The sequence below is a fragment of the Talpa europaea genome (assembly GCF_964194135.1).
Source record: "Talpa europaea genome assembly, chromosome: 1".
Lineage (NCBI taxonomy): Eukaryota > Metazoa > Chordata > Mammalia > Eulipotyphla > Talpidae > Talpa > Talpa europaea.
The window spans coordinates 133,969,441-133,989,163 of record NC_140073.1 but is presented as its reverse complement, the minus strand read 5'-3'; the positions used below and the strand labels follow the sequence as shown (position 1 = coordinate 133,989,163).

Here is a 19,723-nt window from a genome sequence, read left to right as displayed (position 1 = left end):
TTAGGGATGAGGGAGACTCAGGGAGGTGACTCTGTTAAGACTATTCAGCCAGTAAGCAGTAAAGCTAAGATTGAAACCAGTTCTAACTGATTTCAATCTCAAGCTCCTACAATTATATTCTAGTGAATTCCAAGCATCTCTTCAACCCCATCTAATTATTCCAAACAATAATACTTCTCTGTTAGTCTTTTGTTCAGTAATGTGTCAAGTTGGTCAACCCATGTTCTTCTGGATATCTCCTTGATATACATTGTGTTTTCCAATGTCTGAGTATCTGAAGATGCTATTTCCTACCTCTCCTCATGTCTACATTCTGATATCACTACTCAATCATCAAAACTCTTCTCAAACACGCCTGTGATCTTGAAGGTTTTCTTGATTCCCTACTTTGAATCCCTATAATATTTCATGTGTCTAATTCAATTATCTCATCACTCCTCTCAACTGGCTAGAAGCATCTTGAGGACAGGAACATATCTCATTCATCTCTGGAGTTCATGTTGCAGAGACATGTCTAGGATTAAATACATACTGGTTGAATGAAAATTCAGTAAGAAGGAAATTACCATAGGGAGAAGAACCGGTAGAGATTTTACCTTAGGAATGACTCCATATTAAGTCACTAGATCTGTGTTACTTAGAGAATAAATAAACTATGACAATGCATTTGGGTTTTTGCATAATTATTTAAATTCCAAGACATAACTCTTGTACTTTGGTTTAAGTAGAAAAATCATTCTAAAATCAGCCTTCAATTTCTGCTACTTATCCACAAATAACTTCTATAATGTTCATTCTTCCTTAAGTATCTTGGTTAATTAAGCATGGAGTTATTTGAATCAAATAGCCAAAGGGAATAAAATAATGTATCAGTTAAATGAGGTTCATCTAAAATTCCAACCCAATATTCCTGCATGAATCAAAATGCTAAATAATTTGACAGTGAAGGTGGGAATTTTTCATTTTATAAGAAGCTGGAGTAAATGGTGAAAATGCTGGGAGTCACAACTCATTTGCTAGGGTAGTCACAGGGCCTAGTAAACACAGCAGTGTGAGAATACCCTGAGTTCAGCAACTATTAAAGGAGTCTCCATGCATGTGTGCATCATTTTTTTTTTTTCTCAGAAAAGTAATATTCCTAAGTGAAGGCCAATCAGCATGACAAACATGGCTAACTCTGGTATCTCAATCATGCCGGGCAGGAGCGACTTGCTTGCTTGAAATATAGTTAATCCCACTTGCAGAGGCTAGCATTTAATAGCAGGCAAACTTGGCAGGGAGAAATTATAAATACATTTGAAACTTTCTCAGCTCGTTTTACCCACCAGGGGTTGCTGTGATTTTCAGGATAATTTAAAGATAAGGCAGCAGGTCAGAAAATGAAACATTAAAGAGGTTAACAAAGAAATGACAGAATATCCCTCCCCAGTAAAAGAAGACATATGCACACGTGCACATACATGGCAAATAACACAGCATCTGCCTCTCATAAGATTTAACTTTTTTTTCCCCCTAAGGGCTGATAAAAGCATGAAATAAATTTAAAAAACTTCAGTTTTTCAGGATCTTTCCTAACCAGGAAGATAGCTTTATATCTTCCTATACTATGCATAAGAAAAAATAATTTCAGATGCCAGGGAGGTAAAGGAACTAGTACACGAGTTCCCTCACAGAACAGACCAAACAAACCACTGATGAAGTAACATAGCTTTCATTCCAGCGCATAGGCAGACACAGCAGTTTCACCTTCCAATTCTATTACCAACACTAATCTCAAACTTTCTTCTGCAAAAATCTTCCTTATGTGAATACTTCTTTAATAAACTCTTACTCGGTCAGGGGTGAGGACAACAAAGGATTTTTCAGACAAGGATTCTGGAAAGATTACTTTTGAAGCATAATTCTTTTGGTAAAGGCACTAGAAAGAGCAAAATAGTTGTGGTGTTATGACATAAATTCCTCTATTGATTTTCAAGTCAGCCTGCCACACATGGAACAAGAGCAGGCTACATGTGCTGCTGCATTTGTGATACTAACCAATGGCCCAGGAAGAACAAGGACCGAGAAGGAAAAGAATTCTGCACAGCACTCTTCTGTGGCAGGTCGAGAGAAAATGACCAGGAAATGGATGCTAAAGGTCTTTGGAATAACAGAGGGTCACATCCGAGAGACCAGCCTATATTGGGACTTCCTGTATAACTGCTGACCACATGCTCCCTTAGCTGTAAGTGCTAAGGCTTAATCAGAAGCTAATGATAACAAGGAAGTAAGGGAGATTTAACTGTCACAAAACAGGCAGAGCAGTTCGGTTAAGGGCGGGTATGGAACTGGTGAAACAGCAAGGCTTAACAGAAGGGAGAGGAGTGTTTCTCAGAGTCGAAAAACAAATAAACACAGTTTGTTTCTTCAAAGGAGATAGAATAAGACAAAAGCAGGAAATGCTGTCCTTCCTTCATCCTGCCAGATTTCCAATGGAAAGTCAAGTGTGTACATTCATCATGATAAGGGAAAAGAGACCAAAGTGATACCTCCTTCAATTTTTTGAAACGAAAATACAAAGACGTATCACAGGGCACCCTGTTCTTCACATGGCTCCTTCACTAGTCCAGTGCATGTCTCACTATGAAGTAATTGCCACTGAAATAACTCCACACAGGCCAAACATGATGTCTGTTTAAACTTCCTGTGTGGATCTTGTACTTAGTACTCAAGGTAGGCATTGGGGCTGGAAAAAGAATATAATTCCTTATTTCTCCAAAATATAGATTATGGGTTCACACATTATTTAGGGTCTTATAAGCCATGATCAATGGTCCTTGCTTTGCTGTGGTTACACAGAATATTCCACATATTTGGATGGTCAGAAGTCAAATATTTTCTAGAGTTTAGAATCTTTACCAAAGAATACTAAGAGAATGGATTGTAACCACATGACCTCCAAATTTTGTATAAAACCGAAAACAATGAGGAAAAAATAATTTACTTGCACTCATAAGCTCATTGCTTTAAAATTAATTTAATATACTCTTTGGTTGGCTTAGCCTGTTGTGGTCACTTTCTGGGACAGAAATCAAATTTCACTAACGTCTTAGTAAATGACAGTGAAATACAATATGTATGTTGCCTGACTTACGTATTTGATTGGTTAAAACAATTTGGATGCCAGGACACATTTTAAACTAAAAGAAGAAATAATAAACAAGAAAACAATGTTAAAAATAGTCATTAATCTGCAGCAAGCCTGCATAAACCTATTTATCCCATATTGTATCTACAATACAGTATGTGTTTATAGTACTACCACAGTGGTAATGCACCAGGATAAATAATTACAGCCAACACCTACTGAGCACTTACAATTGATCAGAAAATATGCTAAGAGCTTTGCATGCATTATCTCTTTTAATTCTCACAACTATTTTATGATGCACATCAGGACACTGAGCCTTGAAATGATTTTGTGACCTTCTCTAGCTCACACAGTAAGTGGTTTACATATTAGAAGCTGAGCACAGATTGCTAAATGTTAGAGACAATACTAAGTGCTAAGAAACCTAAGCCTCTAGTTCCAGGTTACTCAATCATAGCAACCCTATGTTTTCTCACTTGCAAAGTTAGAACTGGATTCACAGATTCTTTCTACTCTTTTTAGTCCAGGAATTCTAGTATTCCATTTACTAACTTCCAGATGTCTCAGAATTGTCTCTGTCATTAGATTATTTTTCATGCATGCATAAGAATGAAATTTTTCCATACAGGGGTTTACTCCATCTATGACCAGAGTTCAACAGAATACACAGTCAAAAGTTCTTTCCTTTTTCTTCTATTCCTGAACAAGAGTTCTAATCTCCACCAACCAAAGAATGGGAGAAGTAGTGAAAGGGCTCCCCCCTCTATATAACAATGACCCCTTTCAGTGTTTCTTTCTATAGTAGTTCTTAAAGAGTAAGATCAGGGCCTCCCTGGTGGTGCAAGGGGTTAAGCACCACACTATGAATCAATCCACAGCCTCTGCAGTATGAGTTTGATTCCCGGAAGGCCAGGGAGAAACCCACATGGCAGAGCAGACCTCTCCTGTCTTGCGCACTGCTCCCCTTAGCAGTGTACTTTGGTGGATCTGCCTGTTCTGTTCCCCTCTGTCTCTGGTGAATCCTCTCACCCCCCACTCCTCTGGCCTGTATCCCAGCTCTTGTATACATAAATAAATAAATCTTTGGGAGAAAAAAAGGGTAAGATCAAGGTCTTTCCACAAATAAAGAATTGAAGGAAAAATTCATTGTAACTTTTAGTTGCCTTTAGTAAACCTTCTTTTTCACTGTCTTTTTATGTTTCCTCTATTCATTTTTTAAAATTAATTCATTTAATATTTGTAATTGAGGTAATATTAGGATACCCCCATCAGGTATGGCTACTGTAGCACACCTGCCACCAAATCACCCATAGTCCATTATCACAATCCATTGTTCTTCTTTCTCTCTTTGTCCTGAGCGCTTCCCAGATACCCCCTCCCCTCTGGATGCTTCAGTTTATAGTCGACTTTCTTAATAAAACTTTCTCTTCCTCAAAATGCCTTTTCACAGCCCTCGGGACGATGTTCCCGTTGGACTCTGCAGTTCTCTTTCATAATCTTCACCATTTTGAATAATTAATTATATTTTTATGTCCTTTCAGACAGCAAGCTGATTTAAGGTAGGGACATAAACATTTTTGCTGTGTTTTGCATAGGACCCAGCACATACTCAACATCTATTTTATTTAGCTGAATATTATTAAATTGTTTCCTTAAGAGGATATTTGGATTTATACCCTAAATTACTGTTTTACTGGGTATAAATTGATGCATCCAGGCTCCATCAAATGAACATCCTAAACTGTGACACCCTAATGGGGCAAAATATTCTTGCTGTGATTCAATTTTTGCTACAAATATAGCCTGAGGTTTAAAACTCACTTCTCAGCTCCAATAAATTGACCAAGTATATTGAGCTCTGCACTGAAAATTGAATGAGACAGTGATCTGAATATTACCAGCTCTCGGGGCAGAAAAGTTCCTTCTTGGCGGGCGATGACCAGTGATGCTGTCTCTCCCTGCTTAGTGCTCCTCAGCATGGCCACGAGGTCTTCCTGAGTTCGACCTGTGACATCTCTGCCATTCACCTAAGGAAGACAATCATGTGAATAGCCACCAGCGGAACACTTGCCCTCCATCTCCTTCTATCTAGAGGGCTTCTGGGAGAATGCAGCAAATGGGTTCCTATAGGCAGTGAAGTTCTGAAAAACTGAAAACATGGGCCAAACTCACCACTTGAAAAATACCAATAAAACCAGTTGTCATTATTATGGTGCTGGATGGTCTTAGATAGTCAGTACTTAATACCAGCAGTTTTTCCTAAAATACCATATTCTTTTATTATTATTATTGAAGTTATTTATTTTCTTACACTGTTGTTAATTTCTATACATTATTTGATTTCTCCCCTTAGATGAAGTCCCCGTAGTTTCCCCACCACCAAACCACCAGTGATCCATCACCATAGCCCTTTGTGTTATTCCCTCCTCTGTTTTGATCCCTAGCATATACCAGTGAACTCAAATAGGAATGAAGCAGCTTTAAAACGCTTAACTGGTACCATTTCTGTCTAATACAAAAAGCAGAAATGGACCATTATCACATGACATATTCCTCTAGAAACAAAATTTTTTGCTATAATTCCAGTGTCCATGTTTAGAAAATGATGGTCACCAGATTATCATATATTATGGGAAATTTTAATTTGGAGCTATATTAGTCATTGAGTTATTTTTCCTGATCTAGAAATACATGATAAGCTGTAGTGTTGCTTTCATGTCTTGAAAAATTTAGATGGAAACAGCCATTTTCAATGAAGATAATTTCTTGAAAGATAGTTGTCAGTATATATTTAGCCAATAAGATGATGATCTCATTGACAATGAATGACAAAAAGGAACTAACAGCAAAATACTCTTGCTTTGTGTGTTCTAAATACTTCTCTATAGACATAGATCAACTTGAGCCAGACTGGCCCATCCCTGTGAGAAGTTTAAAGAAACTGGTACCAGGACTTCAGTTGACTTTGAAATTCTTAGCCTAACTGAATATATGTTTAACGCCTATATTTGAACAAGATCCCTTGGGGGCTTCAGGGGATGGATGCAAGACAGAAGGGAAATGCTCTTATTATTACTTATCCCTAAATAACTGCCCTTTCTTGGGAACTTTCAACACCAAGCCACTCAGTAGTTTTATAATTAAGGCCCTCATTGGTCTATAAGCAATAATTTCAATATATGTATTCAAATTTTAACATATGTTCATATACATATTTAAATGCCAAGAAACATTTGATTGAAGATATTAATTTCAATTCTTTTTTTTCTCTTTTTTTGGTTTTATTTATTTATTTATTTTTTAATTTTTTATAATAAATTTTATTTTTATATTCCCCATACAATTGCAACCCCCCCATTCTGACCCCAATCCCTCCCCTCCCGCCCCCCACCCACCAAAAAGTGTCTCTGGTTCATAGTTTTTTGTTGATTTTGATTTTCACTTTCTTATAGTTATTCATTTTCCTGGTCCCTTATTTAAGTTTTCTAGATTCCTGCTATGAGTGAGACCATCCGGTATTTTTCTTTTTCTTTTTGGCTTATTTCACTGAGCATGATCCCTTCCAGCGCCATCCATGTTGCTGCAAATTGCATGTGTTTATCTTTTTTGAATGCTGAGTAATATTCCATGGTATATATGTACCACATCTTCTTGATCCAGTCATCTATTTTTGGGCATTTGGGCTGTTTCCAAAGCTTAGCTATTGTAAACAGTGCTGCTATAAACAGGGGTGCAGGTGCTCTTTGGAATTGATGTTTCTGTGTCCTTTGGGTAAATACCTAGGAGTGGAATTGCTGGATCATATGGATGCTCTATGTTTAGTAGGTCCAGAAATCTCCACACAGCTCTCCACAGTGGTTGGACCAGTTTGCACTCCCACCAGCAGTGCAGAAGAGTTCCTTTTTCTCCACAACCTCGCCAACATTTGTTGTTGCTAGTTTTTTTAATATGTGCCATTCTCACTGGTGTAAGATGGTATCTCATGGTAGTTTTGATTTGCATTTCCCTGATGACAAGTGATGTTGAACATTTTTTCATATGCCTGTTGGCCATTTGCATTTCCTCTTCAGAGAAGTTTCTTTTTAGCTCTTCTGCCCATTTTTTGACTGGGTTATTTTCTTTGCTGTTGAGTCTCATCAGCTCTTTGCAGATTTTTGTGATCAGTCCTTTATCATTAGTGTTGGGTGCAAAAATGTTCTCCCAGTCAGTGGGGTTTCTCTTTGTTTTTGTTATTGTCTCTTTTCCTATGCAGAAGCTCTTTAATTTGATGTAGTCCCAGCTGTTTATCTTTGCCTTCACTATCACTGCTTTGGGTGATGTATCTGTAAAGATGTCTTTGATGTGCAAATCATGTAGTGTTTCGCCTATATTTCCTTCTATATATTTTATGGTTTCAGGTCTTATGTCTAGTTCTTTAATCCATTTTGAGTTGATTTTTGTGTATGGTGTGAGGCAGTGGTCAAGCTTCATTCTTTTGCATGTAGCAACCCAATTTTCCCAGCACCATTTATAGATAATTTCAATTCTTACCTCCAAAATTCTGTCCCCTGATTGCAGGCGACCATCTTTTATTGCTGCTCCCTTTGGTAAAATGTTTTTTACAAAAATGGGACCAGGACCATGGATGGAAGAATCTCTGGTAACCACAGTGAAACCAAGTCCTTCAGGGCCTAGTGTAGAAGAAAAATGCACAGTCACCTAAGCATGTATAATACTATATTCAATCTTACAGTGAAATCTAGCTAATTTAGACAAATAAAGAATAAGTGAAACATTTACATTCCAGCATATATTTTAAATATGCCTCAGTTATTGTAATTTCAAATACAGATTATCATTCCTGACAGGCCCTGATGGTATCAGAGTAAATGTAGGGCCCCTTGCAGTGGTATAACACTTTCACTTATTAAGGTCCTGGAATAAATGTTAAATGTTATACATATGCAAGGAAGACTGAATTCTCAGGAAACCACAACCTGAATTCTTACTTTCTGGAGAAGCAAAAGGCCATCTGACATGAATTTTGCAGGCTTCCAATCAGCTACTGAACCTGTGGCATCCTTCTCCACTTATGCTTCAATTCTTTTTTTTTTTTTTAATTATAATGACTTTCTTATTCTTTGTCATGAAATCAGTGACTTTTTTTTTTTAAAGATTTATTTATTTATTTACACAAGCACTGGGTACAGTCAGAAGTGCGGGAGGGTGAGGGAATTCACCAGAGCCAGAGCAGGGAGCAGAGCAGGCAGAGGACTGAAGTACACTGCTGAGGGGAGCAGCGGGCGGCAGGAGAGGTCTGCGCGCCATGTGGGACCCTCCTCTGGTGGCTGGGGAGCAACCAGGGATTGAACCGGTGCTGCAGAGGCTGCGGGCAGCTTCGCAACCCAGGGCTCAACCACTGCACCACCAGGGAGGCCCCTGCTTCAATTCTTTATAAGCTGCACATCTCAGTTGCTTACTCACTCACCCACATGGTTCCTGCCCTTAAGCTCTTGCATATCAAGTATTTATTTTCCAGCATATTGTCCAATCTGTCTAATTTCTCTATCAGATTTCTCTACCCTCAAGAATCCATAGAGTTCAATCAACCTTCTTCTTCAAGCTATCATCAACGACCTACCTGTGACCACATTCAGTAATTCTCTCTCTTCTTGGTCTTTCCCCTTCTCTAGCTTTTATACTTACTACCAATCATGTTCTTGAAATTAACTCTCCCCTTTGCTTTCATACCTTTCTTTTCTGCTTATTTTCCTATTTCTCTGATTATATCATATCTACCTCTCCTTACCCATTTTCTTCCACAGATACATACATGTTTTCCAGGGGTCTATTCTGGAACAATTTGCTAGATTCTTCACCAGCTCCTGGCTCCAACACCCAAACCCCTCTGCAAGATACCCAAATGTTTATGTTTAACCATAATCTTTCTCACTTCAGTGGTTAAGGTATCACTATATCCATCCATACTTTCATCACCATTCAAATTTTTCTATGAACTCCTTTACCATTCCAGATTCTGACCTTGTCACATATACTCATCTACTTAAAGTTGTCATTTCTAAAACTGTATCTCCATTGTACAAGCCACCTTGGTTGAGAAATTTAGCAATAACTAAAATTTCTCTTTCTCTTCACTTCCATACCCAGGTGCTTAAGAAAGCACACATTCAGACAGATGAAGTGTACCATTTACACATTCTCAGTTGTTTGGCTTTTACTTCTGGATCTCTATTTGCTGTCATATTAATCTTCCTGAAGTAGAGTTGTGAGGTTATATTACACACAATAATGCAAAATATTATTTTTTGCATTCAAAGATTCCTAATGTATTTTTACGTTTACATAGTATGGCTCACTCATTTATCCTCTGAGCACTCAACCCTTTAACATATAAATAGCTGGATAATTCATACCCAAAACTATAACTGATACATTTAAATAAAATAACCTAACTGCTAAGCATACCTGATTATCTGTGTCTCGTAGTCAATGAATTTTATTCCCAAAATAGAATTCTAATAGGGGGATGAAATTTTGACCAGAGGAGCTTTCTAGAATAATCTCTATACCAGATTAAAGGTACCAGTTACTTGCTTTTGATATGTGCTAATAAATATGTCAAGACTACCTTGGATCAAAGCCACAGATGTCTTTGTTTTGTTAATTCAGACAATAATCCATGAGATTTGGTTTCTTTTGAATTGAGTATTAAAAATTACATTTTTAATACTGGCATTGAAGGAGGTGGGAATGTGGGAAGGAATTGTCAGATATTATAAAACAAAACCACAGACTATGTGTATATATAATACTGCATAAAATGTACATATATACACATGATCTAGTTTCATTGATATGTGTTTGCGATAGAAACATTGAAAAGGAAGATGAAAGTTACACATTCTCTTGAAATTAAACATGCTTTGAGAAATTATAATATTAAATAAGTTAAATTAATAATTATTACATACTTTCTTTTGGAGGAGCAAAGTTTTTGCTGACATCAAATTCTTAGAAAATGAGAAAAAATATTGGTTCTTTGGACTTGATCTAAATGAAGCTTCAAAAATCACACCTCAGGGCCTCCCTGGTGGTGCAGCAGTTCAGCAATGGGTTGCAAAGCTGCCCGCAGCCTCTGCAGTGCTGGTTCAATCCCCAGCCACCAGACGAGGGTCCCACATGGCGTGCAGACCTCTCCTGCCGCCTAATGCTCCCCTCAGTAGTGTACTTCGTCACTCTGCCTGTTCTACTCTCCGCTATGGCTCTGGTGAATTCTCTCACCCTCCTGAGCCTCTGACTGTACCCAGTGCTTGTATGAATAAATAAATCTTTAAAAAAAACAAACAAAAAACAAAAATCAGTCCTCAAAACAGGGACACCTGAATTTTCATGCCTATGTAGTATTAAGTTCTAATACCATATTGATCTGTTTTTATCAAGTTCTGCAGTGATTTTTTGACTCCTCAACATGCACGTATTATTTTCTTATTTCAAATAAGCTATACTGTCCAGAAGGAAAAACTAAGTACTAAATTTTCAAGAAATTTCAGTTATCTAAGTATATACTTAAATCTATTCTTTGACATAATTAAATGAAGAGAGAATTAACAAAATTAGCCTTAATGCATTTCTCTTAACCAATTTTCCATGTTTCAATAATAGAATGCCATTAAACATAATTCAATAATTACCTTTCTTTAGGTCAATCTTAATTTTTTTTGCAATTTTCTTACTGCCAAACCCCATGAGAGGAGAGAGTGAGGGAGACGGTGGCTTTCTAGGTACTCTTGGCACTCGGGGGCTCTTGCTTTGCTGCAGGGAAGTTGGTGTTTCTTCTTCAGGACTGCTTGCTCCCGTGAGACTGCCTGTCTTTAGTCCGGGTTTTCCCTGGGTGGAAGCTGGCACTTTTGCTTTCAAAGCACCATCATTGCTACCAAAAATGCTAAGTGGTGCAATGACCGACTTTTCATACTGTTCACGGTTTTGAGGTGGAAGCACACAGAGGAGCACACTTGGAGATTTCATCGCCTGCCGGAAGACATCTTGAGCCCTTGAAAGAGAGTTAGGCAAGACATTGAATTCTAGCTCACATCTAAAGCTGCCCCCATGCAACGGGGCTTACATGCACACAGGAGGTGTTATATATTCTGCTTTCATTATTTAGATTATCAATTAGTTTCCTTTTTGTACTTTGCTCTAAAGTACAGGTCATGTCTAGAGTGAATTGTGTTTCTGAAACTCACTTTTGACACAAGCCTTTCCTCATGGAGAAAAGTGATAGGTGTCTTGGTTGTATGAACTGTCACAGTGGATGGTCCATCCAATATGCACCCCTGTAATTCTATTACAGAGAACCTGGATTTTATACTTCTTTTTTTGTCTTAGCACTTTCTGTTCTTCCTCAATTTTCTTACTAGTTTTTATGACTTCTATCTCCTGCCCTATGAGTAGATAAAAACAACTACGTGTCCTAGCCTGTCTTGTCAAAATGAGATGTAATTGAGGGGTTAAGGAAAAGACACTCTTCTGAGGAAAAGACACTATTCTGAAGACCGGAAACTTTTTTTTTTTTGTTCTCCTATATCTCCTTCCCATTTCTTAAAACTGAGATGGAGGAACTGCACTCTGGTAGCCATCTTGTGATGATGATACAATGAAACAATAGTAGTCACACAAGTAGGACTGCAAAGCAGAGGGAGGAAAAATGGCTGCCTTGCTGCTAACTATGGAATTGCCTTCCCAACTCGGGACTGCCACTCCACACTTAATGATGCATCGGAAAAATAAAGTTTAATCTTGTCTAAGGTACCTTTCAGGTTTTTGTTATTAGCAGTCACACCAAATAACAAACACTTATGTCTGCTGAGCCCCCTTCACTTTCCCCAAATCCTTAATTTTGCTCATTCCGGGGAGAAGGGAGAAGGCACCATATACACAGCCCAACTTCCATGGTCAGTTCCTTGACTAGGAGTCAATTTTGACTCCATCCTAATTCTATGCTAAATTTCCATAAGCTAAATTTCCTCAGTTTCTACCTGTATAAAAAAGGGGTAATAATATGTTCTATGCACATGTAAAAAGCACAGTGGTATATAAAAATAATATTATCAATAATATTTTGTTTAATATGTATTATTCTAAGAAATAGACTCTCCTGGCTTGCTGCCTTTCCACACTTAAACAACCCATGTGCATTGCCCCTGTCTACAATCCATTCACTGTCTTCCACAAACACACAAAATAATGAAGACAACCAGCCACAGAAAGGACATACAATGAATTGTTTGGGTTAGAAACAAGAAAGCTGGTGATCATTACTAGGAAGTATTAGCATTTATTCTATATGTCAGCGTACAGTTAAAAAAAATAGGCATCACATGGCAACACATGTTGACCATTAAGTATAAGAACCTATTTTTGGTACAATTTCACATGCAAAGAAACAAATTATTGAGGGAGTGTACTTTACTTTTTTTTTTTTTTCATTTGTTTATCTCAGTCAGTGAGTCCTCACAGACATCTCTCACAGATATTTAGTTTAAGGAAGGCTGTTGTTAAGTTAATTAATAAGTCAAGCTAATGGTCTGTGAAGGGAGTCATTAAATAGCAGGATAACTGACCCATATCCCAAGAAAAACAAACTTATCTATCGATGCCCCAGAAAAGCAAGCGGGCAGAAGGCTGCTGTGTTCTGTGCTTTACATTCTCAGGGCAGGCAGGGACACATGTGGCCACCTCTGAGCCTGCTAAAACACAGATGCAATTGAGAATGAATGTCCTAGGGTCATTCAAAGGGAACTGACCAGAAATTCTGCCTACGATTTTGATCATAACAAGCACAGTAATGATCACAAACATTCTAGGGATCAATAAAGCAAACAAAACAATGAAGAAAATGCTTACTGAGCAAAGGTTTTGTCTGTGAGGTCCACTTTGTTGATTTTTACAATACATTCATTTTCGTGAAACAGACCCTCTTGCTTGGACCTGCTATTTTCTTCAATGCCACGGATGAAGAGTCCTAGAATTCTAAATGCAAAATTTGTTTGAAATAGAATTACTGGATAATGATATGTTAATTATTTCTCTATTTGCAATTATTCATAAATAAGTATTGATTTCTATTTATGAAGAAATATTATGCTTTATATTCAGGCAATTGTTATTGAAATGCTTAGTTAAAACAAAAACAATTCACTAAAAGAGAAAAAGCCCTTCAAGACAAATACATACAAGCACCAATCCAGAGGACATTCATCTACAATCTCATTTCTCTTGACTGCAGTAAACTTAGAAAAGTCCAGGCCAAGGAGTTGAGGACACAAAGGGCTCGTGGTTTGGAGAAGGGCATCACAGCTGGACAGCTGGTTGTCATAAGTAGGTTTGAGTTAGTGTCAAAGGGGTGACTTGATGTTTAGTAATGAGAGAGCATAAGGCATTCACTGTAATATTTTTGCTGTCTTACTACCTGTTCCAATAATTTCTACTTTAAGAAGTACACAAACATTGAAACATAGATCACATTACTCCGTGTAGAATACACTGGTGTCCATTAGTTAGAGCCACTGAATCAACTAAGTGTTGAGTGTTGAGGGTGGAGAGGTATGATGAGACAAGGCTGCCGAACCAGGGAAAATGTTCATTATGGGTTGGAGTAGAGTAGATATTTAAAATTTCAAAAGTTTAGAGTCTTTCTAGAAGGATTTGAGAAGAAAGTGGGATGTAAACTGTATCAGAAAACGTAAGTAGTATTTGGATGGGTGAGAACATGTCCATGGGGTTGAGGGGGAGGAGGGTGCAGGGGCCCGGGGTATGCCTGGGTGAGCCAGGCTTGAGCTAGGAGCCTGCAAGCAGCTAACCCTCGATGGGGAGCCAGTGCTACATGACAGAGTCCATAGGATGATGCACTTAATCTGATGAGGCCAGAGTAGCGCCCCAACCCCACTCACTGTCTTGTGAGCAAGACACTCATGAAGAAGGCGGGGCTTGGGGGGGAGTTGTATGAAACTTTAACCAGGAAGAGTCTGGATTCAGAGAGGCTCCTGGTGCTTTGTGGCTGTGGCTCAGGCTCAGTAGGGGAGAGGGTTGGAAAAGAAAGGGAAGGTGAAAGAAGATTGGCAACAACAATAAAAATGAGTTAAATTATTCATAAGTATTTATGTGTGTGTGTCTCTATTACATATTAGCAATATCTAAAATAAAAACAAAAAGAAATTAAAATTGTATTTAATTTGTCTACTTCTCATTGGAGGGCTTTCCTTTCTTGGGACAAGTGAGGGTCTGAGCTGTGTCTCAATAAGAAAGATAGCCAGCTATCTCCTAGAGCAACCTGCTGGGTCTGGAGAAGCTGCCAGACATCGCCCCATCCTCTTGTTTTGTTGTCATTCTTTTTTGCATGGGGGTCTTGTGTGATATGACAAGTCTCTTTAAATCTCAAATCTAAATAAAACATGAGCACATTTTGTGCGTGAATAACGGGGCCCACCATGGAAAAAAGGGCACTCTCTAATGCAAGTGCAGGAGAAAACCACCTTCCTGTTTGGAACAGTCACAAAGCGGAGCCTCTGCCTCCAGGGCCTCAGTTCCTTTAATGAGCTCATGTCATCGCAGGACCATGAGAGGAGAGGCACAGGCGGTGATATTTAAATCTCTGCTTCAAAAAAGCTAAATGAATCCAGTATGCTGATGGAGAGACAACAGCAAATAGTCACGCCACCTACTGCTCAGGGTCAGGGGCACAAGTGTGTGGAGAGGGGCTGTGTTTTACTCCTTTTAGGCTCCATTTAGCAGGCTAGTAAATCAGACATTCTGTATGGATGAGAAAAGGGGTGAAAGTCACTGTTTGATAAAGGATCTGAGGTTCAAATTAATATTTTTAAGGTACTAATACCTTAATCTTGTAACATAATATTAAAAATTGAATTATTTGACATGCAAAACCAGCAAAGAACTATAACAAAATAGGGTTTCTTTCCTAAATTAAACAACCCTTGAATAGTTCACATTTTGGATTTTTGTTATGGTGGATTCATAATAACACGATCCATTAGGAGGCTCACATGTGGTTATAAACTAGTTTATGTAAGCGATATTTTTTTTAACAAGCATTCAAGTCTTCCTTTAATTTAATTCAGTACATCATCAGTCATGTAATGTTACTCCCTAGGATTTAATTTCACATTTTGGGAGATGAATTAATTCTTTCAGGCCACTGGGTTACAATTTAGCTGGCATATTACAGCTGGAGTATGCTATGTAAGCCTCACTGATCTAAATAACCTAACTTTCCATGAAAAATTTATTGACAGAATAAGCCCAACTGTAAAACTCATGTGTCAGAGGTAATTTTAGTAAAATGTAAAACTGACTGATTTTATTAGTTAGGTCCCTGGCAACAACCTTCTCCTGCCCTCTCTGTCCCATGGAAAGGATGGCTTCCTCCAGTCTGATTTGCTCCAGACTGGTAGGAGAAGACCCAGGAAAGAATACTGTCTTTGCTTCTTTGCTCCAAAATGGAAGACTATGGGAGCTCTCTTGTTTGGGACCAGACAAGCCAGTTAATTTGCATGCATGAGCAGTGATAAAGCACTCTGAAATCCACAACCCCAGAGAATATGGGGGGGGGGTAACGATTGCTTCTTGCTTTTCTAATAACAACTGAGACCAGAGTCTACCCTCGCCTGGCCCCTTCTGCTCTCTCTGCTGTCAGCCTCCCTCTGTCACTCTGCTCCCTCAGCATTTCTGTCCAATCCAGTCCTCTTCTCACATTCCCTGTCAATCTTCACCAATCCCTTCCTTCATTTCTCTCATGGTTAGCTATCTTTACTCAAACTGAGCCAAGTCATGCGGTCTCTAGTTACTGAAAACCAAATAGATTTCTTGCATTTAATTCTAAAACAAATGAATATAACTGTTTTTTAAAAAATAAATGAAATGAAGCTGCTTTTTACTTGCAGGGACTCGGGTTTTTTTGTGTATTTGTTATGTTTTTACTCAGTAATCCAATCAGGGGCCTTCGACACCCAGTGCTGCAGTGTCTAATGAATCCACTAAGGCTCAATCTAGTGCAGCAGCCACTGCATTGTACTCGGGTTGTGCTAACTTAGATTAAGTTTCTTATTCAACAACAGGTGTGGCAGTATTTTTCTAAAAGAAAAAAGAAAGAAATGGCAGGCAAAGCCAATTACAGTAGTCTTAGTAAAGAATTAAATGTAAATTCTAATTTAAAATAATGACACAAACCAATAAATGGAAGGAAATTAAGAACTAAGTATACCATTATGACCTTAGTGCATCCTTACTCCCCGTGCTCACACAGTGAAACCAGATGGCATTATGAAGTCAGACACTTGTCTGACACGCTCAGTACACGGTTGCATCTAGACACATGGGTTGAGTTAAGTGTGCTGTTTCAGCCTGTACTCATTACTTCTTAACTTTTATTGGCTCATGTCTCCACTTCCATATTATTTTTTATGTTTTTTAATCAAATTTCCTTTCTATAATACCAGTGTATAGGAAAGAAAATTATGCAACCATTTCACCAAGTTATTGAATAGTTGACCGTGAACTTATAAAACTTCTTTTCTGAACCAGGCTTTTTTGTTTAAACCCAAATCATAATAATATGGATAATTTACACATTCACATGTCATGTGTTTCACAGGGGGCTTTCAAATTTTTAATGTCATTTAATCCCCGGAGTCATGATATTAACAACTTACAAGAGGTGAATTTAGGGGACTTGCTCAAGTTTATGAAAAAAAAAAAAAAAAAAGAAAAGAACATTGAGATTCAAGTGTTCTCTAAGGCCAACACTCTTTCGACTATTAGACAAGGTTTATGCCAGAAATCAGGACCAGGAAGGAGAAGGGAGGCAATCAATAAATTACACTGCATTCTCTTCATTTGAACTGAGAAAGGGAGAATTCTTGTCTGTAGGGTCAACTTGTTTTCCGAACTATTGCAAATGAAGTCTGCTGACTGTCACATTGTATATTTCTTCATGTTTTGGAAATTGGGATGATCTTGAGTTCTATTCTACCTTTATTAAGCTAAAGGGCCTGGTAATTGAACCGCTCTGATATTTCACAAAGCTCTATCAGTACGCTTCTGCCAAAAGCCATTAGAATTTCTCGTGACAACTGGGTAAATACTCACCCTGTCTATCAAAAACCACCTCAGCTTGTCCTGTGCTGTAACCCATAACATTTATAAACATGCTTATTAACGCACACAGGAAATGAGACAATAAGAGCCACTAGCTTTTCAGCACAATTCCTTTTAGGGAGAATTCATTTTAGCTAGAGCTTGGCATCAGATGTTATTTGCAAAAAAAGGTGATGACTTTGCAATTACAGGTAGCAGATGGCTACCTGCTGAAAAAGATGCCAACCAAAATATCATCACTAAACCTGTTCTTCCCACTATATGGCAGACTGAATTGAATAAATATTCAGACCAGTAAATTAATATTACATAACCTTTGGGAAATTTTTGTTTTAGAAAGAGCCATGAAATGAGGACAAGCAGGAAACTTGGATTTTATGTGACTCTGAGAGAATCAATGGACTTTTCTGGTCTTTGATCTCCTAAATTAAGATGATGCTTTCTATTTTTTCAATGATTCATTTAATTGAAATAAATAAATGTAACAAATTAATAAAAATCAGTGAGAAACTGATTTCCTTTTAGGTTTTTTGGTAGCCCTTGTCAATATCAATCATGTTCTAAAGTGATCATGATTACATGATACTGAAAAGAGACATAATACATAACACAAGTTTTGTAAAGCATTTATGATGTACTAACATTAACTCTCAGGCACACACTTTATTTTCCATCAAAAAACAAGCTTTATAACCAGTTAGGTAGATATGTACTTCAAGAAATGCTGAAACAATCTACATGATCATTTACCAGTATAGATTTAATAATATAATGTCTCTAAATTAAAAAAAAATTGTAACAAATCATTTAAAATGATTATTTTAGGGGCCTCCCCAGTGGCTCAGAGGTTTAGCGCTGGGTTGCGAAGCTGCCCGCAGCCTCTGCAGCGCCGGTTCAATCCCCGGCTGCTCCCCGGCCCCTGGAGGAGGGTCCCACAGGGTGTGCAGACCTCTCCTGATGCCCGCTGCTCCCCTCAGCAGTGTACTTTGGTCCTTCTGCCTGCTCTGCTCCCCGCTCTGGCTCTGGTGAATTCTCTCACCCTCCCGCGCTTCTGACTGTACCCAGTGCTTGTATAAATAAATAAAAATAAATCTTTAAAAAAAATGATTATTTAGAAACAAATAAAGAGCTTGATGGCTTTTTGCTACTATGGAGACAATCATTTAAACATGAACAGTTGTTTATATAGCAAATTCTAATGTACAAATATTTATTCTAAGTTCTTCATGCCTAAGGAATATCAGGAAATATTAATTTGGAATTACTATATTCACTTGTATAGGTTTACTATGAAAGAGTAAATTTCAGCTGCAATATTAATCTAAAAATATGTTCAAAAGTTTGCCAAGGATTTTGTTTACTATGTGTCACTAAAAATACTTTATGAACTTCATGATAAGGATACTTTAAAAAAGTACTTCATAATTAATTATAATGTAGAAACTGTGGCTGATTTTTTTCTTTTTAATTGCATCTTAGCAGTAAATGATTTTGTTTTGTTTCTAACTGGCCAATAGAAGTATATCTTAAAGTTTCCATCTGAACAATAGAGATATGCACTTAATCCTCTTCTGAAAAATGTTTGGGAAAATAAGCTTAAGTCAAGATTTTCATTAGCATGAGCTTCTGGTACAAGAAAAACATCTTACCTTCCACTCAGAGAAGAAAAGAAGGGCACTACATGTATCCCCAAAGGGCCTCCTTCTCCAGAAATCTCCACTGTTCTTGTCATATCACTGAGGCAGAAAAAAGAAGAGCATAGATGAGTCACTGCTAAGAAAGCACATGAGGCACATTAAAACAAACAAACAAACAAGCAAGCAAACAAACAAAAAACCTTAGGATTATTTCACCCACTATAAATTAAACAGCAGAGATAAAAATTAAAGAAGTACATGATTTGCTGATGTGTTCAGAAGATCCAGGAAATAAAACGTTTAAAAGACTACCTGATTTCTTATTTTTTCCCTAGAAAAGGAACAAGTGGAAATAACTACCTACAAAAATAACTTCCTACTTAACCTAATCTGCATAAATCAACATATTTAAAAGAGGTACACCAAAATGAAATTTCTCCCCATTAAAACATACTTGAAAGGTATTGTACATATGATAAAATACATGGAATTAAGCATATCTATGTTTAAGCAGAAACAGAAAAAGGAAATAAATATGCATTTATAAGGAAAAAATAGCACAAAATTACATTTACAACTGTGAAGGCACAGTCAGTAATACGTGTGGGTATGTTCAAAGCATTATAAATAAAACTTAAATATGTCTTTCAGTAAGTTGTATTCAAAGGAGCAATTCCAAATTTTCACCTTCAGATTTTTTTTTTTTTTTTTTTATTTAGAGGCAGAAAAGAGATCACAAAGCCTGGAGAAAATGTATTATAGCAAGAAATAGAAAGCCTGACCCACC

General features: G+C 37.6%; 1 protein-coding gene across 4 annotated transcripts in view; it reads right to left on the bottom strand.

The window, feature by feature from the left end:
• The window catches only part of PARD3B (par-3 family cell polarity regulator beta), a gene marked incomplete at both ends in the record, with an annotated part of 909,806 nt that overhangs the window by 418,491 nt on the left and 471,592 nt on the right, over positions 1-19,723 (bottom strand). For all 4 annotated transcript variants that reach the window (XM_084247417.1, XM_084247420.1, XM_084247419.1 and 1 more), the window contains 5 exons: positions 5,029-5,157; positions 7,661-7,800; positions 10,822-11,180; positions 13,034-13,159; positions 18,949-19,035. In XM_084247417.1, the coding sequence (XP_084103543.1) occupies positions 5,029-5,157; positions 7,661-7,800; positions 10,822-11,180; positions 13,034-13,159; positions 18,949-19,035 (841 nt within the window). The remainder of the gene's footprint in view (positions 1-5,028; positions 5,158-7,660; positions 7,801-10,821; positions 11,181-13,033; positions 13,160-18,948; positions 19,036-19,723) is intronic.